Here is a 23275-nt window from a genome sequence, read left to right on the forward strand (position 1 = left end):
TCAGTTCTTGCAATATCCTTATTGTAAGTACTATTGTAATTAAATCTATTAATTTTATGTATTAATTACTCTATTGTAATTAAACGTATTCATTATATTTTTACAATTCCTTGCGAGTTTCATAAATTAAGTTAGCCGAAATTAAAAAATTTTTACAATTTTTTTTTTTGAAGAAAATTATTACAAAAAATTAAAAAAAAATTGAGGTATCGAAAATTTGAAAAACTGTAAGTGCAATTAAAAAAAAAATATTTTTTAGTTCTAATTTAATAAATAAGCAAAATCAAAAAATCAAAAATGTCGGCTAACTTTATTGTTATTGCGAGTTTTGTATGACATTAAAGTTAGCAATCACTTGATCATTTTTTAATTTTTTTTAACAAACAAATTTGTTCCAAAAAATTATTAAAAGAAAATGCATTTTTAATTTTTAAAAATTTCTCCATGTGAATTTTTTTTTTCATTTTTTTTGCCATAATTTATTTGTCAAAAAGATTCCAAAAATTATTAAATATCTGCTAAATTAATTTTCATGAGTTTTGTTTAATTGTATCAGATATTATTTGTTGTTATAAATTTATATAATTTTTACACATTTAATTATTATTTTATTTTCTTAGGCAAAAAATTTTTATTAAAAAACCTAAATAATTTAAAATTTTATTCCTCTGCTTTTGGTCATGTTTTAAAAAAGAAGATGATAAAAGAAAAGCTTAATGGGGAAGAATTGGAGCCACAATCGAATGGAAATAACTTAGCAAAGATATAACGTGGGGAAGATCGTGAAGACAATGATTTAGTATAAGTGGTGATGGTAATGGTAGTAGTAGCGGTGATGATGGTGGTAGTGGTGGTAGTGGTACTGGCTACCCTTGTAAAGTAATAGCACGCGAGCCACCCCATCCTCGTATATTGCTCTCTTTCTCACTTAAACCATATTATATACAAATGATATAACTATGTAGTATTACGTTTGCATGCTCTCAGTACTCATTGTCCTGCTCAGAGTTTTCTTCTCTCTTTCAGATGCTCCAGTAGCAAAGAGGGTGGTAGGCACATCCACCAAGAGAACCGCCTCTGTGGGAAACTCCACCAATGACATACTGCGCAACCCCCGAGCGACCCTTCAACGTCGCGAGGGATGCTGACTATCACTCGAGGGCGCAGATTCGTTCAGTCTCACATCATCACTTGGACCACTAACAAATCTTCTCTGTTTATCAACTCATGTTCTTTCATGCTCAAGTTGATAGAGTTTTGCATTAATTATTTTACGTTTATTTTTGTTTTCTTCTTTAAAAGGACTAAAAGCCCGCAAGTTTCAGTTTTAGTTTAGTTGGCTGTTAGTGTTAAGTGAATTAAACTAAACAAATTATCGCAATTATGGCTGGACCTTATTTATCACCTCTTGGACCACAAGCTGATCTTCTTACTGAGTACATGTTCGGCCGACGGCGTCAGGTCAGTGTACGTTTCTTTTTTATCTTTACTTCAACGTCACTATCATCTTCAATTTAGCAATCAAGCTGTAGTACAGTGTTAATCAGTGAATATTTATTATTATAAAATAAATAATAAGTGAAATATAAATCTGAGAAATAGTTTTACACTTAAATAAATTAAATAAAAAAAAAGGCATACTTCTATTTGATTTTTTTACTTCTTTCTCGGACGCAGAGACGCAATCGGACGACGTTTACTCCTCAACAGCTCCAAGAGCTTGAGTCTCTCTTCCAGAAGACTCACTATCCTGATGTTTTTTTACGTGAAGAAGTCGCATTGAGGATTTCCCTCTCAGAAGCAAGAGTCCAGGTATATAATTACTAGACAATAAAAATTAATTTTTTTTAATTAATTACTTACTTACTTTAATTCTTCAGGTGTGGTTCCAAAACCGTCGAGCCAAGTGGAGGAAGCAAGCCCGGCTTCAGCTTCTTCAAGACGCTTGGAGAATGCGTTGTCTAGGATTAGGAAGTGCTGCACCACTTCTTCTTAGACCTCCACCGGCTCCAGGAGTCGAGCGTTCTGATTCTTTAACTCCACCACCTTCGGCTGGTCTTTCGCCGCCGCAAATAACTTCCGGATCACCGGATAAACTTCCCGATAATCCGAACCATCCAGTCTGTCGAGACTACAGGATCCTGCCACACCATGGGTAATTAATGCTTTCTTCATTAATCATTCATTAATCTTCATTAATCATTATGTTTTAAAATCTACCAGGATATATCAATAACGTGTATGTAATTTTAATTAATTAGGTACCCAGTGAACTGCGATAAATCACCGGAAAGAGTGAAATGTGGCTGTGGCTCTCCACCAAGGAGTTCAGGATCTCCAACAGACATCGAAGTCGATTTAGCACCTCAGGATAGACCCCAAGAGTCAGAAATGGATCTTACTATAAAAACACCGATGCCCACGCGTCATCCACAAATTCCTTCGATGTTTCATCATCTTCCAAGTGAACCGCAACATGATCTCAGTCCTGCCACAAGGTCCATAGACGAACCACTGGACGTTACCTTAAACGGCAATCGCAATAATAATTAATAAAATTTATCGATTCTTTAGTTTAATATATAATTACACATATAGTTTTTAACCATTATAAAATTTAGCTGATGTGTTTCTGTGATTATTATTTTTTTTTCTACTTCATCTAATTAATTATTATTATTGTTTAAAACATTCGAGTTTTTTTTTCATTTATATATTTATCTACATAAGATCAAATGTCATGAAGCTCTTGTAAATATTTGCAACTTGCATATCTAATATATATATGATAATATATGTATATCTCTATTATTAAAACACATAATTGCAACGCCGGAACTGTACTATCATGTAGTTACGTCGTTAATAGAAGTCAGGCAAAGGACATACTGTTGTTAGGTAAATACCAGACGAAGATTCCATTTAATAGTTGATAAAAAAATCTAAAAAAGAAAATAAAAAAAAAGTTAATACTATGTAAAAATAAATAATAAATTATAAGATGAATTTTGAATTAAAAATTAACTTACGTATGTCAATTGTTAAACATTGTTGTATTTTCAGTATTGATATTATATAATTTTTGCAATTCATCAGGATAAATCCAGTTTTAATAATAAGTTTCTGCATTTAGATTATTAGAATTTAAAAAAATAACTCTTAATAATAATGAGACGGAAGAGGTAATATGCAGATGCGATTATTTCATCAGTACAGTGGGTCAACACCAGACCAGTGGGTGCAAGAAGATGATGAGAAGAATAATAATAAAATAATAAAAGTATCATTTTAAAAGAAACAGAAAAGAAGAATAAAAGTCACTGCGGTAGTGGATACGATGTTGTTACACGTTTTGTGCTCTTTCTACTGAACGAAAAGAATAAAAAGCCAATGAGTGAGAAAGTGAGCTGTAAAGAATAGCATAGAAGGAGATCGAGATTATTGTGACGAGGGTACGAGTCTCCTCCTGGAGACCTTTCAAGTTCAGTTCTCGCGGGACCAGCAACCGCAACTCTCGTACAAAACTTTGCACTAGTCGTTCTGGTAAACGCGGTCGAGCGTTACAACACACCAGACACTTAGTTCGCATTACATTACCTGCAAAATACAATTTTCATTTATCAGTTACATAATTTTATGTTAATTTTCGGCTCCGATAAAACGAAATTGATTATCAAGATCAATTAAGTCAAAATAATATTAAAAAAAAAAATTAATTAATTAATTAAGTGACTTGTGTTTATAATTTTATTATCCAGTTATTTTTTTTTATCTTGTGTGCAGATAAATAATATCAAATTGCAATAAATCAAATTCTTCTTTTAAGCTGATCAATTAGTCTGTGAAATAATTAAAAAAAATTAATTAATAATCGTAAATTAATAAATAAATAAAAGAAGAAATATAAATAAATATACTTAACATATATGAATATTTTTAAATGATAATATTAATTTATATATATATATATACATATATGTGAAATTCTGAAGTATACCACGTTTATCGGACAGACTCGCTCAAATGTAATCAGCGAACTCGGATAAAAGTTCCCCCATTTGTTCTACACATTGTCACATAGCTAACACAAATAAACCGCGAACAATCAGTTGCCTTGTTCTATGTTTGAGAGAACGAGGAAGAAAGATAAATAGATAGAGAAAGAATTTACGAGAGAAAGAGAAAGAAAGAAACGAGGATCAGTAGTAGTATTAGTAAAATAGTAGTACTAGTATTAGTAATAGCAGCATTAGTGTACAGTAGTATAGTTCCCTTATTCCAAGTTCGATGGTGAACTTCCATTCTAGGTTCAATTACAATCGACAAACCTAACTGGGAGAACCTTTTATTCAAGACCAAACATTGTTTGCCAGGCTATTGTTTTATACCTCTGATTAATCATCAAAGATATACTTCAATTCAACTCTTCTCTATTCTACTTTCATTCACTTCGCAAGCGTCGAAATGAAGTTTATCGTGGCCTGGATCCTTATACTCGTTTCTTCTTCTTGTTTTGCTGCTATTCCTGCTGCATCTTCTCCGGGCAGTCATCAAACTAAGTAAGTTTTAACTGGAAATTTTGCAGTCACTATGTGACTGCCGTGGCTTGTGAACTATAAATAAATAAATAAAATTTGGCTTTATTAAATAATGATTTTTGTTAAATTGCACTGTAATTTTTTAACTATTGACGTTTTTAAAGATATAAGCTCATCCCGATGTTATACTCATCAAGAGCTTTCATTTGAGTACCCACATGCATTTATGATATATTTTTCATATATACATATATATAATAGATATAAATATATGAAAAATTGATATGGGTACTCAAATAAAAGGTCTCGATGAGTGTAATATAGAAATGAGCTTATATCTTCAAAAACATCATTAGTTGACAAGATAGCAAAGTCAGTTCTTAATTATTGACATTTTTTAAAATATAAGCTGATCCTGATGTTACACTCATTAAGAGCTTTCATTTGAATACCCACATGCATTTTCATATATTTTTCATATATAAATATATATCATATATATAAATATATGAAAAATGCATGTGGGTACTCAAATGAAACGGCTTGATGAATATAATGTCGGGATGAGCTTATATCTGTAAAAATGTCAATCGTGCACGAAATACAATGCCATTTTTTAATTATTGACATTTTTAAAGATATAAGCTCATCCTGATGTTACACTCATCAAGAGTTTTCATTTGAGTACCCACATGCCTTTTCATATATACATATATATCATATATATAAATATATGAAAAAATGATGTGGGTACTTAAATGAAAGGTCTTGATGAGAGTAACATCGGGATGAGCTTATATCTTTAAAAATTTCAATCGTGCACAAGAAACAAGGCCATTTCTTAATTATTAATATTTTTAAAGATGTAAACTCATCCCGATGTTACACTCATCAAGAGCTTTCATTTTAGTACCTACATGCATTTTTGATATATTTTTCATAAATACATATATATAATATATATAAATATATGAAAAATTGATGTGGGTACTCAAATGAAAGGTCTTGATGAGTGTAACATCGGGATGAGCTTATATCTTCAAAAATATCATTAGTTGACAAGATAGCAAAGTCAGTTCTTAATTATTGACATTTTTAAAGATATAAGCTCATCTCGATGTTACACTCATCAAGAGCTTTCATTTTAGTACCTACATGCATTTTTGATATATTTTTCATATATACATATATATAATATATATAAATATATGAAAAATTGATGTGGGTACTCAAATGAAAGATCTTGATGAGTGTAACATCGGGATGAGCTTATATCTTTAAAAATGTCAATAGTTCACAAGATACAAGGTCATTTCTTAATTATGTATCTAGAGATAGAGCATTTTCGAATGCAGCCTAAATACTTAACATCATAAATTGACTATTAGTGAGAATGATATGAAACCATGAAAAGGCACAACTCTAGGTCAAGACTTTTCCAACGATACCAAATTTAACCATAAAAACCCATTTTTTCATATAAATACACCGGCCACAAAATTTTTCTTATTCTCTTAATAATATAGATTACATTAGCCAATTATTTAAAATAAAGAAGAAATACGGTTACAAAAACTATATAAAGAACTTAGCTAGTCATTACTATAAACATTCAGGACACCTGCTGAAGATAATTATACCTTAATACATGAAACCTTGTAATCTTTTGTTTTTTAAACTCATACAAAATTCTCTTACTTACAAGCATATCAACATCCTGTTTACGAGAATTAACATTCGCAACGACCCCTTATTAGTTTTTATCGCTCTTAGTAAAGATTAAGCCAATAAAGTGTGATTTAAAAGAAAAAACAAACATTTTATCTATGAGCAGCTTTTTCCGGACATTTGAATGTATCAATGACCAGTGCCAGCGGACGAACAAACCAATCTCGATCATTGACCCAGCAGAGCTGAAGCTCAAAGGTCACCATACGACGTTAGCAGCTTGTCGTCTAGTCTGTGGTTCACTTGGAGGTCTTTGGCCGATTCCAACGGGACCTATCACCATCGGAAAAAATGTAAGATACATTATCATTATCATTATTATATTTTTAAAAAATTTTAATAACAATAATTATAATTAATAATTAACTTTGCAGTACTTACTAACGCATCCCAATGAAGTCCGATTTGGTCTACAAGAAGTTCCTCGATCAACTAGATCATTTTTATCCGAAGCCTTGGATATATTTGTCGGGAATTTAAGATGGATGTGTGGAGAAAACTGCGAAAAAGCCAATTCTTCAGTCAAGGTTCACACAAAAATTATTTCTGAGAGTGTTGAACTCGACTGGAGCACAGATGAAGAATATACTCTTCAGATATTTACCAAAGGTTTTTTTATAAATGATACTTATAATATTTCCAATTAATAATAATTACTTTGGTAATTATTTACAAGTGAGGTCCGACTTATTTTTGGTCCTATCTAAGTGAAAAATTAATATTTTTTAATTTTTTTTATTAATTTTGCTTGTTTTTACGGCGCATTTATGGTAAAAAATGTTGTGAAAGGAAAAAAAAAGATTTCATTAACTTTTTTGCCTTCAAAAGTTGGAAAAAATGTTGGCTTTCATGTTTTTGGATAAAATTTCTATTTTATCTTTTTTTGATATATATTTTTTTGAAAAATAGATGAAAAAAACAAGCAATTAAAAAAAAATAAAGTTGAATATCACAATTTTTTAAAAAATTTATAAATATTTTTGAAAATTTGTTAAAATTGTAACAATCAGTTGTTTTTTTTAATTGTTCATTTTTTAATGAATTTTTCAAAAAAAATATATCAATAAAATCAAATAGAAATTTCGTTCAAAAAAATGAAAATTAAAATGGTTGACCCCACTTGTAAATATTTACATTAATACTAATTATTTACAAGTGGAGTCCATCCTATTATTGGCCATATCTATGTAAAAAATTAACTTTTTAAAAATTTTTTTTTTATTTTGCTTGTTTTTACAGCGCAGAAAGAAAAAAATAAAGATTTCGATAGTTTTTCTGCCTTCAAAAGTTGGAAAAAATTTTGGCTCATGTTTTTGGATAAAATTTGTATTTTATCTTTTTTATCTTTTTTTGATATATATTTTTTTGAAAAGTACATAAAAAACGAACAATTAAAAAATATATATAAATAAAATTAAATAGAAATTTCGTTAAAAAAACTAAAAATTAAAATTGTACCCACTTGTAAATAATTACAATTTTTAGTAATTTATTAAATAAATTTGTTTTTAAATTTCTAGAAAACAAAATAGATGTTATCGTTACCGCTTCGACGGTTTTTGGAGCTCGTCATGCTCTGGAGACTCTGTCACAGTTGTTTGCACCCGTTTTAACGTCGAATGGGCGAGGACTAGTGATAGTTGACCAAGCAAAGATCCAGGACAAACCGATATTCGTTCACCGTGGACTTTTGATTGATACTGCAAGAAATTTTCTTCCCGTTCCCGCTATTTTGAGAACTATAGATGGGCTAGCTGCTACCAAGATGAATGTTTTGCACTGGCATGCTACTGACACTCAAAGTTTTCCACTTCATATTAAAAATCGACCACTCATGTCTCAGTAATATATTATTTATTCATTATTATTAATTCATCTTATAAAATTAATTTATTCATTAGTTTATTTCATCTATATTTATCAACTATTGATTAATTTTAATTGTCCAAAAGGTACGGAGCATACTCACCTGAAATGATCTACACCCCAGAAGATTTAAGTTACATAGTAACATACGCCAAGTATCGAGGAGTGAGAATTATTCTAGAATTGGACTCACCATCTCATGCAGGTGCCGGATGGGAATGGGGTGAAGCAGCAGGACTGGGTGCTCTGGCGGTTTGCATTAATAAGGAACCGTGGAGAGATTTTTGTGTCCAGCCACCATGTGGTCAGCTAAATCCAGTCAATCCTCGTACTCTTGATGTTTTAAAAGATATTTATAGAGATACTCTCGCTCTTTTGGGCACCAACAGTATCATTCATCTTGGTGGCGATGAAGTAAGTAATTTATTTATTTTTCCTAATATTCTTCTTTATTTAATTTTAACGAATGTTAAATTGCACTGTACTTTTTTAACTATTGACATTTTTAAAGATATAAACTCATTCCGATGTTACACTCATCAAGAGCTTTCATTTGAATACCCACATCAATTTTGATATATATTTTCATATATACATATATATAAATATATGAAAAAATGATGTGGGTACTTGAATGAAAAGTCTCGATGAGTGCAACTTCGAGATAAGCTTATATCTTTAAAAATGTCAATAGTTCACAAGATACAAGGTCATTTCTTAATTATAGATATTTTTAAAAATGTAAGCTGATCCTGATGTTACACTCATCAAGAGCTTTCATTTGAGTACCCATATGCATTTTGATATATATTTCATATATTTCATATATACATATATATAATATATATAAATATATGAAAAATTGATGTGGATACTCAAATGAAAGCTCTTGATAAGTATAATATCGGGATGAGCTTATATCTTTAAAAATGTCAATAGTTCACAAGATACAAGGTCATTTCTTAATTATCTATCTAGAGATAGAGCATTTTCGAGTGACTATCCTAGACAGAAAATTTTTCTTATTCTCTTAATAATATAAATAATCAATCTGTAAAACTAACTAGGTGTTTATTAATTGCTGGAATTCAACGCCAGAGATAACAGCTGCGATGCAAGATCGTGGAATGGGAAAAACTACCGATGACTTCTTTCAACTCTGGAGTGAGTTCCACGCAGAGCAAGTTAAGCTTCTTGATGAAATAAAAGAAGGAAGAATTGACCATGTATTGCTGTGGAGCTCTGCGCTCACATCTCCAGATGTAATTGAAAAGTATCTCGATAAAAGAAGATTTATCATCCAAACCTGGGTTGAGTCAAATTCTGATTTACCCAGCGAACTTTTACAGCGCGGTTACAAACTTATAATGTCGACCAAAGATGCTTGGTACCTAGATCACGGATTCTGGGGTAAAACTCGCTATCATTCATGGCGAGACGCTTACAATAATAGAATCCCAAGAAATGTATGCTTCATTTTTAATTATCTGTAAGAATTAAATTACTTGGTGGTAATTGATGAATTATTTCTTCAACAGGTTGGAGTTCTTGGAGGTGAAGTCTGCATGTGGGGTGAATATGTCAACGATGGCGGCTTGGACTCTCGTATTTGGCCCAGAGCTGCTGCTGTTGGTGAAAGGTTGTGGAGCGATTCTCATACGCTGAGAACTGAAGACGTAGAACCGCGTCTTCAAGCTTTTAGAGAAAGACTGCAAGTACGCCAAATTTATGCCGATGCCATTTCTCCAGCTTGGTGTGCTCAGCACGCTAAAAAGTGTTATTAATTTTTTTTTATACTTTATTTTGGTTAATCACTATTTGAATATTCATTCTCAAGTATTATTTGTTGGAAAAATATATACAAAGTTTTATTGATTTTTAAATAAATTAGTTCACCAAATGTTTTATTACCTATCAATATTTCTTTGTTTTATAAATACAATGATAAGTAATAACAAAGTGTCTGACGGATGATGTGTTATATTTTATATTTTTTGAAATAATAAATGTGTTAAATAGAAAGTTAGATTTATTTTATTTATTTTAAGTATATTATTTAAAAAAAAAGTTAATTGAATAGTAATATAATTATTTTAACTAATAATCAGATAAGTGATTTTTAAATTATTGTATTTTTTATTTGAGTTTGATAATTTTTTTATAAAATTAATTTATTTTTGATTTCAGTCAAAAATTCAAAAAAACGATTACGTGATTGTGTATCCTCGGTTTCAATAACAGAAAAAAAATATAAATATGATCTCAATAAACAAAGTTAATAAAAAAAATTTTTTTTTTAATAATTGTTTGTATATTTTAAAAGTTTTATAATCTAAAAAGTTCAAATAATATTGTTCATTATTGTAATAGAAAAAACAGAAAAAAAAAGTAGAAAAATAGAAGAAGAAATAATGAAAATTAAATTAAAAATTTTTAGAATTTTTTTTATTAAAAAATAAAAAAAAAACTAATTTTTAAAAGACTTTAAAAACTATAAGTGCAATTTTTTAAAAATATTATTTAGTTCTAATTTAATAATTTAAAAAAACTCAAAAAATTAACAATGTCGGCTAACTTTAGTATTATGAAGAAATAAGATGATAAAGAAGAAATATGACTTAAAGAAGAATACATTTTTTTTCTACAGACAATATTTTAAAAAAAATTACACGATTTTATTAGAACAATTCTTAGATTAGGAAGATAAGTTTTTAAATTATGAAGTTAGCTGACAACTGTAATTTTTTTCAATTTTTATAACAAATCAATTACAATAAATAAATTTTCTTCTAAAAATTTTCACTAATAATTATTAAAAATTTTTACATGTGGAATTTTTTTCATAATAATTTTATTTCTATAAAATTATTTTAAAATATCTAATAGCTGTCAACTTCAGTGTCATTTTATAATCCTAAAGTTAGCCGACGTTTTTAATTTTTGATTTTTTTTTCTGTTAATAAAATTAAAACTAAAAAATATTTTTAAAAAATTGCACTTATAATTTTTCTAGTTTTTAATGAACGAAAATTTTTTTTTTATTTTTTTGTAACAATTTTTTCAATAAAAAAAATTCTATAAATTTTTAGATGTCGGCTAACTTAATTTTCATTGTCATTCGTAATTATATACGATGTTGGACAGTAATAAAAAAATAATTTTGGTAATGAATTTTAAATAGAAAGCACTTATAAATTTCTCCAAGTCTTCGTTGTTCAAGTGTTCAATTAAATTCAATAGTAGGCTAACATATACATTAATAGGCAAAAAGTATAGCCTTCCTTAATCGTGAAAGTTTTTGTTAAAATCATTTAGAAGTTTAACTAGTGTGCAAATTTCTTATAAACCTTCATGAATAATTTTATGGAACATACATTTATTTTGTATAATAAATAATAAATGACAATAAAATAATTTATGATAATAATAATGTAAATAACAGAATATAAATAAACGACAATTCTTATTTGCAAAAAGAAATATTCCCTTACTCGACAGTTTGATTTTCTCCAGATGTCAGCACTGGATGGAATTCAAACCATTTTTTCTTGGTTAAGTATAAATGTATACACACCTATATATAACACACATATACATACAACAGCATCCATATTATTATTGTTCTATATATTTATATACAAATACAAATATATCGTGTTATACACATCCAGCTGACATTTGACCACATTTGACAATCGATAGTAATAATCAGAAATAGAGTTTCACCGAGATAGCAATAGCGGGTAATGTTTAATTAATTAAACAAGTCTTCCTTTAGTTAAAAATAAAATCCATATTTATTACGCTGCACATCAGTTTTTTATTGTCTGAAATGTCAGTTATGCTGAGAAACGTCGTAAAGAGAGCTGCTGATAATCACACCCACTATTACGTGTGTATATTTTACGTCTAGGTTATATTTTGAAAGTTTATACATAAAAATATGCCGTTATTTTCTTGAATTTATTCATTTTGTGATATTTGCAATAATCAATAACTATTTAATTGTACAAATACTCTAATGCAAATATTAAAAATCAGGTAATTTTATAATTATTAATTTTTTTAACTCATGACAATAAAGTTAGCAGTCTCTTGATAATTTTTTTAATAAATAATAATAAAGTGAGCCGACGATTTTAATTTTTTGAATTTTTTTTTAATAATTAAATTAGAAGAAAAAAATATTTTTTTTAAATTGCACTTACAGTTTTTAAAGTGTTTTACAGGTGAAATTTTTTTTAATCATTTTTTCAATAAAAAAAAATTCTAAAAATTTTTAAATGTCGGCTAACTTAATTTTCATTTAGAATAATTGCATTTTTAATTTTTTAAAAATTCTACAAGTCAAATTTTTTAGCATAATTTATTTCTTAAAAAAATTCTAAAAATTATCAAATATCTGCTAAATTAATTTTCAATTTTAACTCAGTTAATTTTTAAATCTCAAATAAAAATTTTGTGTTAATAATGAACTTATTTAATTTTAATTACAGATAAATAAACAAAGAAATGGATATAATAGATATTGAAAGTATTGAATCAAATACACGACCAATAAAAAATTCAACTGTCAGATGCAATTGCGTGAGTTCAAATTCAGTATGTTATATTGTCGTGACAATTGCCACATTAGCTTTCTTGGGAGCTATTGTGTTTATATGCAAAGACTATATTAAAGTATTATTGTATTGGATAGAACATAAAGATATATGGATAATAAGTATTATTGTAATATCACTATTTACAGTAGTGTCATTTCCTATAGTGATTGGTTACTTATTTTTAATAATCGCAAGTGGTTATTTATTTGGTATTGTCCGTGGTATTGCACTGGTTGTACTCGGCGCTAATTTAGGTATTGCAATTGCACATACGACACTCAGTGCATTGTCAACAAAGTTACCGATTGGTGCATTATTAAGAAGTGAAACTGCGCGAGCAATATTAAGAGTTATATCTGGTCCTCAAGCATTTAGAGTTGTACTCTTTGCCAGACTAACTCCAATTCCATTTGGTCTACAGAATACTATTTTTGCTGTAAGAAATTTCATTTTTTTTATTCACCTGTCAATTTATATTTTTATAATTTATTAAATGCTGATTTTATTTTTAGGTAAGCAATATTAGTGGTTTAAGGTATCACATTGCAAGTGCAATTGGCCTACTACCAGCTCAATTGATAAATGTTTACCTAGGAAGCAGTTTACGATCCATGCAAGATGTTTTGGAAGATAAATCAACTGCTGCGACGGGTTATATTGTATTTTGTTTTCAAGTAAGTGTTAAATTTTATTATTTTATTTTTTAATTTAATTTTCGTAAAACTAAATTAATTTAAAAATTTTTTTATTGAAAAAAAAAGTACTCTACATTAAACGTTAATTATAAAATGAAAATTAAATTAGACATCTGAAAATTTTTATAATTTATTTTAAAAAATTAAAAGAAAAAATGTAGAAAATTTGAAAAATTATTTTTATTATTATTTATTTAATTTAAATACCAAGGCAGAAATATGAATATGAGTGTAAATATAGATAGATAGATAATTTTATTAGATTCTGGAGCCCAGGCTCCCTCAGAACCATCATCAAGTATACATTACAATCAGTGTATAAAGTACAGAGTTTTTAATACATCAAATAAAAATAAAAAATAAAAATAAATTTAGTAATTAATGGAATAACATGTTAATAGTGCTGTTAAATAATATTTGTGTCATACAAAGCGCAACAACATTCAATAATAGCAATCAACGTTCAATATAACAAACGAATAATTCTGTAAATAATAATAATAGCACGAATTACAGAATAATTCAAAATTCTCAGCTTTTGTAATTTCAGCTGGCAGCGCATTCCAAATACGTATACCACGAACAAGAAATGAGTTTTCATACATACAACAATTAGATCTAGGTAGTCGTCATATACGTATGGTTATAGCAAAAATTTCCATGATACAAATGATACATATAATACATTTTATTGCAATAATAATTTGACTTAATGATGATAGGAGGATAAATTTAGATTAGTTAAAATAGATCATACTAAATTATATACGTAGATTCCAGAGATTAATCCAGATTTATCAGAGACTTAAAATTTACCATCAATTTCTAATTTCATAAAAAATTCAAAGGCTTTAGTTTCAAATGTTTCTAAACTATGAGATTCGATAATTTCAATTAGTAGTTCTCTCCAAAGCCGTATCGCAGATATAACAAATGAATGCTCGTATGATTTTGTAGTAAAGTGTGGTATTTTAAACATGACATTATTATATTTTTCTGATCGTGAACGTAAAATTTTTTTAAAATATTTTTTTAGTTGCGATTTAATTAATAAAAAAAATAAAAAATTATTGAACGTCGGCTAATTTTAGTCGAATAATTATAAATGAAAAAATATAATTCTAGATAATAATTGGAGTATCATTAATGGTCTACGTAGTACAGAAAGCACGAAGAGAACTTCACCTGGCACTTCTCGAAGCTGATCTAGCAGCAATGACTGACAGTTCACATTATTTGCATGACACATTACCTGACTCAAAAGGATCTCTTACATCATTGATGGCATGAAAGATTTAATATTATTATTAAACAAGTACGTGATAATTAATAAGGATTGCAAAGTAATATTACATGAAATTCTGATGATAAGATAAGACTTTGTACTCAATGGATTTAAATCGCGACCTATTTTTTTCTAAAAAAAAATATTTTGAATAATCTCAAGATTCTTTACTTATTAACATGCAATTATAAGCGTGCCAAAATTTATTAACTTTTATTTATAAAATTATTTTGTTTCTTTTTTATAAAAATCTTACTCGACTTAAAAATCTTCCATTATACAGTTGTTAATTTTTTCTAATATATTTTTGTTTATCTAATTCGTATTACCGGCATTTAAAACTTTGTCATAACTCAGCATATAATTATTAATGAGATATTATTTTTTATTAACTATTACTTAGGTTAGTATTTTATTATCATTAGAAGTCAAATAATAACAAAAATAATTAAACCTGCACCACTCTAACTAATAGTGATTAAAAGCGTGTCATTAAACAAACTGTGTTATTAAAACTCAATAAAATATTCAAATATTTTTAATAATCATTTTGATTACTAAATAATCCGATTTAAATAATTTAAATAATATTATTATAATTAAAATAACGTCCTCAATAGCTTATTTATTATATTAATAATAAAAAAATAAATCAAATAATTTTATATATCGACACTTTTACATATTTATTATGAATAAATATTTTTTCGAATCTACACAAGTCTTCCTTGTGTAAATTCGATTTCACAACGTTAAAAAAATAAATTTATACAATTGTGAATTATATAAATAAATTTGATTGTTTAAAAAATAACGTTCTTATTTTTAAGAGTAGATAAATCATAAAAAGGTATTACATGATATGCCGACTTGTTTTGATAAAATTAGGCGTCTTTATTTAATAAGAATATCTCATAAAAAAATATAGCAATACTTATTGAACAAAATGAACAAAAAAGTGTTCTCATTAACAACTGATGTAATTTAATCGTGCGAATTGATTGTTATAATTTTTAATGTGATGATTTGTACAAATGTAAAAAGAATATATTACATAAAAAAATATATTATATATTTGTATAATAAAATAAAAAAAACTTTACAGTTCAATTTAATTAAACAGCCGTGAAATAAACACTTTCTTTGTTCTTTATGTACTTATCTCGATGATTTTCCACCGCCTTTTTAATAATCTCAACTGTGAAATCAGCATCTTCTTTTGTAATGCACATTGGAGGTTTGATTCTCAATATCTAAAAAAACAAAAAAAGTCAATAACATTGATTATGAAAATTAAGTTAGCCGACATTTAAAAATTTTTAGAATTTTTTTTTATTGAAAAAATTATTACGAAATAATAAAGAAAATTTTTCATATGTAAAATTATTGAAGATTTATAAGTGCAATTTTTAAAAAATATTTTTTAGTTATAATTTAATAAATGAAAAGAAATCAAAAAATTAAAAACGTCGGCTAACTTTAGTATTATAAATTGCTTGACTATAAATCCTCAAGTCGAAAAATTAATTATCAATGAATCCGTACATTTCCATGGACTCCGCCTTTACCAATCAGAACACCCATATCTTTGATGTCTTCAAAAATGTCTAGCACTTGTTCTACTGCCATGGGTTCTTTTGTTTCAACATCACCTATTAACTCAACTCCAATCATCAACCCTTTACCACGAACGTCTCCAATTATTGTCGGGTAGTCCAGCATTAGAGTACTCAATCTATGCAGTAAATGTGTACCTACTATAAAACAATTTTCCTGAAGCTTTTCTTCTTCAATTATCTAAAAAAAATTAATTTTTAATTAAATTAATTCCAGCAGATATTGTAAATTCTCATAATCTTGAAGTTTTCAAAAATAAACTCTTCAATTACTTGTTTAATTTGGACTTTTAATAAGCTTTTTTATAAATTCTTAGTTTAATCGCGTTAATTGAAACTACTTTTGTAAAATAGTAGGTCTTGTATTTTAGTTTTACTTATTTTATAAGATACTTTAATTGTTTATCTCTATTATGATCTCATTTACATCGTCAATTTACTATGTAGTCTCTCATTGTCGTACATCTTACTCCATTATAATTTTAATGTATTGAATAATTGTACCCTAAATTTTTTTTCTTATGTTTTTTGTACTTGAAAATTGCCATCTGGCCGTCAGGCTTTGGCATAAATAAAACGAATCTAATATCTAATCGATTAAATTATATTAATTAATTAATTTAATGAGTTAAATTAATTAATTAATTTAATGAGTTAAATTAATTAATTAATTTAATTAGTTAAATTAATTAATTAATTGGTTATATTAATTAATTAATTTAATTAATTGATTAGTTAAATTAATTAATTAATTGGTTATATTAATTAATTAATTTAAATTAATTAATTATTTAAATTAATTAATTTAATTAAATTAATAAAAAATAAAAACCAAAATTATTAAAAAAAAATTAAATTACATCAAGAACAGCGGAACCAACAGCGCAAGCCAGTGGATTACCACCAAAAGTATTAACCCTCATAGCCTTATTCAAGACTTCGGCTATCTCTTGTGTAGTAACAACAGCACCTAGAGGAAATCCATTACCAATTGCTTTAGCCATTGTAACAATATCAGGTACAACATTGTGTCCTTGAAAGCCCCAGAAATTTTCACCAGTTCTACCAAAGCCAGTTTGAACTTCATCAGCGATACAAATTCCCCCTTTGCTTCGTACAAAATCGTAGACCTTGGATAAATATGTCTTAGGATATTGTACGATACCCCCAATGCCCTGAAAATACATAAATACATATATCATTTAAGATAAATGACTACAATGAGAACTTTTGTAGTCATTAAAATAAAAAATTATTATTAATCGCTCTTTTAATTAATGACTAACAATACGTTGCCGATAAATCATTTAATTTTATTGACATACTTGGATACTTTCTGCTATGAAAGCGGCTATAGGTTTTCCAGACGGTAGACTATATTTAAAAGCATTTTGCAATTGAGTAAAATAATTATCTGCAGCCTGACAATTATTTCCAACACATTGGCAATTTTTTCCATGAGATACTGGACAATCTCGGCATTGAGAGCCTCCCCACGGTCCTTTATAGACATCAGGATTCATTATCTATCAATGAAAACAGTATAAATTAAAAAAAGGCCATTCGGCAGCCTAAATGAAAGTAAATTTCATAATGAATAGAAAAAAAAAACTACTAGAATTATATACAAAAAAAAAAATACATTGAGAATAAAGATAAAAATATAAATAGATTTTTATGAGATATATACTGGAAAAATTTGACGATTTGGATTTCTACGGAGGAACGTTTACTAACTTCATTTAATAAACAATTTTAATTAATTATTAGTAGATTTCATAGAATTCTAACTATTGCATTGGTCCTCATGATGGAACTTTTGAAAAATTTTGCTATATTTCGACTCAGCTCGTCAAGCGGATTCAGAAAATGCATATGGTTCAAAAGTTTATATATGTATGTACATATATATACGATATAATCGAAATTGTCTCTTCTCTAACTTCCGTAATTCTATACGGATCTCAATAAAACGTAACATACTTATTCTTAGGACGATTTCCGAGGTTAAGTTCTAAGATGAGCCAAATCTGTCGATTAGTTTAGAAATGAGAGCAATTCAAAAATTTTCAAAAATCGCAAAAAATTTTCACTTTTACCTTATTTCCGTGCAATTACAATTGAACGCGATATCTTATCAAAATTCTATAAATGGCATCTAAAAGCTTATTAAATAAGCTTTAATTTGTGTACCTCATTATCAGTCTAGGCCAAAAATCACCTGCTTTCTCAGACAGATTTAATGAAATTTTACTTTTGCATTCGTTTTGACGTCTTTGTTGTTTAATCAAACAGAAATTTATTTTTTTTTTCGTATTCAACCCTAGTAGTATTTTTATTATTCACCATGAAATCTACTTCCAGTTCGGCTGCCGAATGGCCTTTTTATTAATTACTTGAATTTTTCCCTGATACTCTTTATAACTTCTGTAAATCTTTATGTATATTGCCGATTAGCGTCAGTATAAATAAATAAATAAATAAATTGATCGAAAAAATGACTGCAAGAGTAAATTTCATTAAAAACCTACAGACAAATAAGTAAGTTATTTTAAGTTTAGGAGAATAAAATGGCATGAAAATTGAAGCTCGTTTAATATGCTTTGAAATGCAATTTATAAAAATTCGATAAGTTATTTCATTCGGAAGTTATGCGCGAAAGAATCAGCCAAAATATGAATTTTTATAATTTTGTAATTTCTGAACTACTTGACTGATTAAGCTCATCTTTGAACTTGGCCTTGATATTTGTCTAAAAATTAAGTATGTTGAGTTTGAAAAAGATTCATTATGAATTAGAGACGCTATTGTCCGGATAAGTCGCGTTAAATACATACATATATAAACTTTTAAATTAAACTAATGATATTTTCTGAACCAGCTTGACGAGCTGAGTCAGAAAATAGCTAAATTTTTCAAAAGTTGCGTCTCGAGGACAAATGCAATAGTTAGATTTCTATGAAATCTACTAAAAGTGTATTTGCTTAGGACATTTAAATCTTACGTGAGTAAATCCATTAGCTTGAGGTACTGGATACTTGGCAACACTTAATCCAGTAGCTGCTTGCGTTGCTAATGTTCCTCCGTGGTATCCATTCTGCAGTGAAATAATTTCCTGTGCTCCAGTGTAAAGTTTTGCGATTAAAAATGCCAATTCATTGGCCTCTGATCCGCTGTTTACTAAGTAAACAACATTTAATTTTTCAGGCAGTTTTTTTTTTAATTTCTCGACGTACTCATGATACTGGGGGTGCATATAAATTACCGTCGTGTTTCCCAACTTGGATATTTGCTTTGACAGCGCCTCGACAATCTTCCTAAAAATTATAATTTTAAATGAATAAAAATAAATCATCAATTTAAAAATAAAAGTCCAACAGATTATGATCATTATTGTTATTATTTTAAGTGGCTAAAGAAGATAATGCGCAAATAATTTAATGCATAATAAAAATAATAATAATAATAATAAGAGAAGATAAGAAGATCAGACGCTTAATGAACTTACGGATGCGAGTGTCCAACACCTACAGTTACTATTCCAGCGAACATGTCGAGGTAACGACGACCAGTATGATCCCATAGCCACTGACCATGACCTTCATGTATAAGGAGCGGTTTTTTATAATAAGGACGTTCGCTCGGTGCAAGTCTCGTCAATTTCACTGTCTCATAATCAGCTCCCTAAAAATATAATCAAAAATTTTTTTACATTTATAATTAAGATAAAAATTTTTTTATTTTTTAAACACTTACTTGATAAATTGGAGTCTTATATTGACAATGTGGCAATTCCGGCAATGAGCTGTAACATCTTAATTGACTCCAATTGATGATACCTTAAAAATAAATTGATGTTATTTTTATACAATTTATTTATACTTTTTAAAAATTAGCTCCAATTTTATTTAAAATAAAAACTCACCTCGAGACATTTTAAATAATTTATAATTGAAATATTTAATTAGGTTTAAAAATAATTAGTTGGAAATAAAAATCAATACTGACGTTGCGATATCGAAGAATTTCAAAAGTTGAATGGTCTCGCGGGCAACGTTGCCGGATTACATCGATAAAATGAATAAGCGAACTTTATTGTGTATTATTACACATGTTCATATTTTTTGCGCATGTACGTTTGTACATACTGATTAAATTGCTCCACGTGATACGTCGGGCACTGACAAGTGGGAGAAAGTAAAAGTTGTTGACTTAAAAGTATCCTCATAAATAAGAATTATCATAATAATAAAATTATGTAAATTAACATAAAAAAAATAAAAAATCATTAGTACACAAACTTCTATTGTACTAAAGATTTATTTACAAAAAATACAATTAAAATTCTCAACTTTATAATTTAGATTCATCTGTATCTCCATCAGATATTTTTTTACGCTCTGGAGCGGGTTCAACTTTTTCGTTGTCATTAACCATACTAGTGAATTTAAATAGAATCGGAATTTTTTCTAACGCTGGATTTCGAGGCTGTAAGCACCGGATCCAAGACAGCAGTGAATCTTTGGTAGATGTTCCTGTGGCACATATTCCAAGTATTGTTTGCTCGTCTTGTTCGTGAATGCTACGATGTAACGCCAGAGCTTTTTTAGATCTTCTCCATAAATTTATATCCAGATTTGAAACATCTACAATAAATAAATAAACAAATAAATAATGTAAATTATTTTTCAATCAATAAATTAAGGGGGAAATACTTGTAGAAGGCCGTTTTCATGCTGATTTTCATAAATTTTTTTAACGTATAAAAAATTACTAGCAACCTTGCAGTCACTATGTGACTGCCGTGACTTGTGAACTATAAATAACTAAAATTTTGCTTTATTAAATAATGACTTTTGTTAAATTGCACTGTACTTTCTTGAATATTGACGTTTTTGAAGATATAAGCTCATCCCGATGTTACATTCATCAAGAGCTTTCATTTGAGTACCCACATGCATTTTGATATATTTTTCATATATACATATATAAAATATATATAAATATATGAAAAATTGATGTGGGTACTTAAATGAAAGGTCTTGATGAGTGTAACATCGGGATGAGCTTATATTTTTAAAAATGTCAATAGTTCCCAAGATATAAGGTTGTTTCTTAATTATGTTAAATTGCACTGTACTTTTCTAACTTTTTGACGTTTTTAAAGATATAAGCTCATCCCGATGTTACACTCATCCAGAGCTTTCATTTGAGTACCCACATGCATTTTTGATATATTTTTCATATATCCATATATATAAATATATAAAATATATGAAAAATTGATGTGAGTACTCAAATGAAAGGTCTTGATGAGTGTAACTTCGGGATGAGCTTATATCTTTAAAAATGTCAATAGTTCACGAGATACAGGGTCATTTCTTAATTATGTATCTAGAGATTAGAGAATTTTTGATTGCAGCCTAAATACTTATTGCCATAAATTTACTATCGGTGAAAATGATATGAAACTATGAAAAGACACGATTCCAGATCAAGACTTTTCCAACGATATCAAATTTAATGACAAAAACCCATTTTATCATATAAATACACTCAGAAGACAACCTACGATGTGTATCAGCTCATATAAATATATGTATAACCTGATAGTTTCAATAAATAACATTAATTTTCATACCTTAAAAAAATAAATAAAAAATGAGCATGAAAACGTCTTTCTACGCGTATTTCCCCCCTTAACTAATTTTAATATTAATTTTACCGTCAATGTCAATATCTTCAACAATTCGTTCTTTTGGATCTGTATGAAGTAAAAAATAGTCGACAGAAGCTTTCCAAACCCAAACTCTGAAAGGTCCTTCTACATAAGCGGGTTGATTGGGAGGATGTTTAGAAATCAACCTCTCCTGATCAGGACTAGATGCTGAAATAATCCAAGTTTTATCGATCGAATCTTTAACTTCCTCGGTATCAAAGACCGTAATAGTCGTCTGGACATCGACACTGGACACTTTTTTAATTGCAAGCATCGCTAATTGAAAATTGTCAGTAGGAAGAGGTCGTGGATATGGCCAAGGGTTTAAGTTTTTAAATTTGCCTTGCCAGTACGCCATTCTTCGGAGTTTTCTCAGTGGTAACCCATGCTTGCCAAATACGTTGATGACCATCAGCTCCATTTCTGGATCTGGCATTACACCATTATCCTCCATTTGCTGCAGCAAATCAATAGCGCACTGTTGCTCACGCGGGTAGTGAAACATGTCAGCTTGAAACCAAGTTTTGGAAACAAATCTTCCTTTTGGTAGTGTGTCCAACACTGCTTTGTACACTTCTAAATCATCAGCGACTCCAAATTCCTTCATATAACGCAATGCCGCGTATACAAATTGCACATGACCAGTTTTTCGTTCACCTTCTTTGATGTACGCGTGCAAAACAGCTAAAAATGTTGACTTTTCTTTTTTACTCTTTATTTTAGCAGCGTCAAATAACGCGATTCTTTTCTCCTTCTCTTCCACATTTACAGAAAAATTATTTATGCTCGTATGAATAAATTTATTTAGAGCTGACGGTTGTTTAAAACTTCTAGAAACTCGAGTATTTTTTGTAAAAAGTCTTACACTTGACGAAAATTTCATTGTTGATATTCTTCTGATCCACATTTTGTTTGCTTTTTAAATAACAATTAAATTTTATAACAATAATAGTAATAAATTAATAATTAAAATGATTTATGAAATTTTTCCAAGTGTCATTTTTAAAATCTGTAATAATAAATTAAAATTAGTTTTTAAATATCTTGAGTTTAATCATTTATTTATTATTTGTTTATAAATATGAAAAATAAATAAAAAATAACCTAAAATAATTTTATGAAAAAATTATTTATAATATTGTTAATACTTACAATTTTGCGCATAGTTGTAAAGAAAAATAATATAAAAAATTTTTTCAATAAATAATTCAAAGTACAATTTAT

The 23275-nt window shown here is 28.1% G+C and overlaps 5 protein-coding genes and 1 long non-coding RNA gene across 7 annotated transcripts; 3 read left to right on the forward strand and 3 right to left on the reverse strand.

Moving 5' to 3' along the window:
* The first annotated feature begins 1069 nt into the window (after positions 1-1069).
* LOC123258680 (homeobox protein aristaless-like 3) lies at positions 1070-2955 on the forward strand. Of its 2 annotated transcripts, none has more exons than XM_044718838.1 (4): positions 1070-1467; positions 1678-1812; positions 1881-2155; positions 2262-2955. In XM_044718838.1, the coding sequence occupies exons 1-4, from the start codon at positions 1384-1386 to the stop codon at positions 2551-2553; spliced, it is 786 nt and encodes a 261-aa protein (XP_044574773.1). In that variant the 5' UTR covers positions 1070-1383; the 3' UTR covers positions 2554-2955. The 2 variants fall into 2 exon arrangements, with proteins under 2 accessions (XP_044574773.1, XP_044574774.1); XM_044718839.1 differs by having other exon boundaries at positions 1070-1461.
* LOC123258681 lies at positions 2441-3845 on the reverse strand. The gene is made up of 3 exons (XR_006508116.1): positions 3030-3845; positions 2607-2942; positions 2441-2525 (listed from the first exon to the last, which is right to left on the reverse strand). It is a non-coding gene; the product is annotated as an uncharacterized LOC123258681 (long non-coding RNA).
* Positions 3846-3875: 30 nt separating this feature from the next.
* Positions 3876-10154, forward strand: LOC123258679 (chitooligosaccharidolytic beta-N-acetylglucosaminidase). The gene is made up of 7 exons (XM_044718837.1): positions 3876-4559; positions 6373-6559; positions 6641-6875; positions 7787-8108; positions 8219-8546; positions 9200-9598; positions 9671-10154. The coding sequence occupies exons 1-7, from the start codon at positions 4465-4467 to the stop codon at positions 9914-9916; spliced, it is 1812 nt and encodes a 603-aa protein (XP_044574772.1). The 5' UTR covers positions 3876-4464; the 3' UTR covers positions 9917-10154.
* Positions 10155-11756: 1602 nt separating this feature from the next.
* On the forward strand, positions 11757-15262 carry LOC123258418 (transmembrane protein 64). Its single transcript, XM_044718416.1, has 4 exons — positions 11757-12173; positions 12629-13172; positions 13249-13410; positions 14557-15262. Exons 2-4 carry the CDS (start codon positions 12645-12647, stop codon positions 14719-14721), a joined length of 855 nt encoding a protein of 284 aa, XP_044574351.1. The 5' UTR covers positions 11757-12173; positions 12629-12644; the 3' UTR covers positions 14722-15262.
* Positions 15263-15628: 366 nt separating this feature from the next.
* On the reverse strand, positions 15629-20525 carry LOC123258419 (alanine--glyoxylate aminotransferase 2, mitochondrial). The gene is made up of 8 exons (XM_044718417.1): positions 20258-20525; positions 20089-20171; positions 19841-20016; positions 19337-19649; positions 17658-17858; positions 17193-17507; positions 16262-16513; positions 15629-15969 (listed from the first exon to the last, which is right to left on the reverse strand). The coding sequence occupies exons 1-8, from the start codon at positions 20265-20267 to the stop codon at positions 15832-15834; spliced, it is 1488 nt and encodes a 495-aa protein (XP_044574352.1). The 5' UTR covers positions 20268-20525; the 3' UTR covers positions 15629-15831.
* A 131-nt stretch (positions 20526-20656) lies between these two features.
* On the reverse strand, positions 20657-23037 carry LOC123258420 (evolutionarily conserved signaling intermediate in Toll pathway, mitochondrial). The gene is made up of 2 exons (XM_044718418.1): positions 22058-23037; positions 20657-20978 (listed from the first exon to the last, which is right to left on the reverse strand). Exons 1-2 carry the CDS (start codon positions 22956-22958, stop codon positions 20686-20688), a joined length of 1194 nt encoding a protein of 397 aa, XP_044574353.1. The 5' UTR covers positions 22959-23037; the 3' UTR covers positions 20657-20685.
* Positions 23038-23275: the final 238 nt, after the last annotated feature.

The sequence above is a fragment of the Cotesia glomerata genome, linkage group LG2, assembly GCF_020080835.1.
Source record: "Cotesia glomerata isolate CgM1 linkage group LG2, MPM_Cglom_v2.3, whole genome shotgun sequence".
In the NCBI taxonomy this organism is placed as follows: Eukaryota; Metazoa; Arthropoda; class Insecta; order Hymenoptera; family Braconidae; genus Cotesia; species Cotesia glomerata.

Bases quoted from the DNA above. Each gene is read 5' to 3' on its own strand.
- LOC123258418 (XM_044718416.1), top strand. From the start codon at position 12,645: ATGGATATAATAGATATTGAAAGTATTGAATCAAATACACGACCAATA. The intron at 13,173-13,248 runs GTAAGAAATTTC...TTTTATTTTTAG, and splicing joins TACAGAATACTATTTTTGCT to GTAAGCAATATTAGTGGTTT. The intron at 13,411-14,556 runs GTAAGTGTTAAA...ATATAATTCTAG, and splicing joins ATATTGTATTTTGTTTTCAA to ATAATAATTGGAGTATCATT.
- LOC123258420 (XM_044718418.1), bottom strand. From the start codon at position 22,958: ATGTGGATCAGAAGAATATCAACAATGAAATTTTCGTCAAGTGTAAGA. The intron at 20,979-22,057 runs GTAAAATTAATA...TATTTATTGTAG, and splicing joins TGAAGATATTGACATTGACG to ATGTTTCAAATCTGGATATA.
- LOC123258679 (XM_044718837.1), top strand. From the start codon at position 4,465: ATGAAGTTTATCGTGGCCTGGATCCTTATACTCGTTTCTTCTTCTTGT. The intron at 4,560-6,372 runs GTAAGTTTTAAC...ATCTATGAGCAG, and splicing joins CCGGGCAGTCATCAAACTAA to CTTTTTCCGGACATTTGAAT. The intron at 8,547-9,199 runs GTAAGTAATTTA...AAAACTAACTAG, and splicing joins TTCATCTTGGTGGCGATGAA to GTGTTTATTAATTGCTGGAA.
- LOC123258419 (XM_044718417.1), bottom strand. The intron at 20,017-20,088 runs GTAAGTGTTTAA...TTATATTTTTAG, and splicing joins ATAAGACTCCAATTTATCAA to GGAGCTGATTATGAGACAGT. The intron at 16,514-17,192 runs GTAATTTAATTT...AATTTTTTTTAG, and splicing joins TTGGTTCCGCTGTTCTTGAT to ATAATTGAAGAAGAAAAGCT.
- LOC123258680 (XM_044718838.1), top strand. From the start codon at position 1,384: ATGGCTGGACCTTATTTATCACCTCTTGGACCACAAGCTGATCTTCTT. The intron at 1,468-1,677 runs GTACGTTTCTTT...TCTCGGACGCAG, and splicing joins GCCGACGGCGTCAGGTCAGT to AGACGCAATCGGACGACGTT. The intron at 1,813-1,880 runs GTATATAATTAC...TTAATTCTTCAG, and splicing joins TCTCAGAAGCAAGAGTCCAG to GTGTGGTTCCAAAACCGTCG.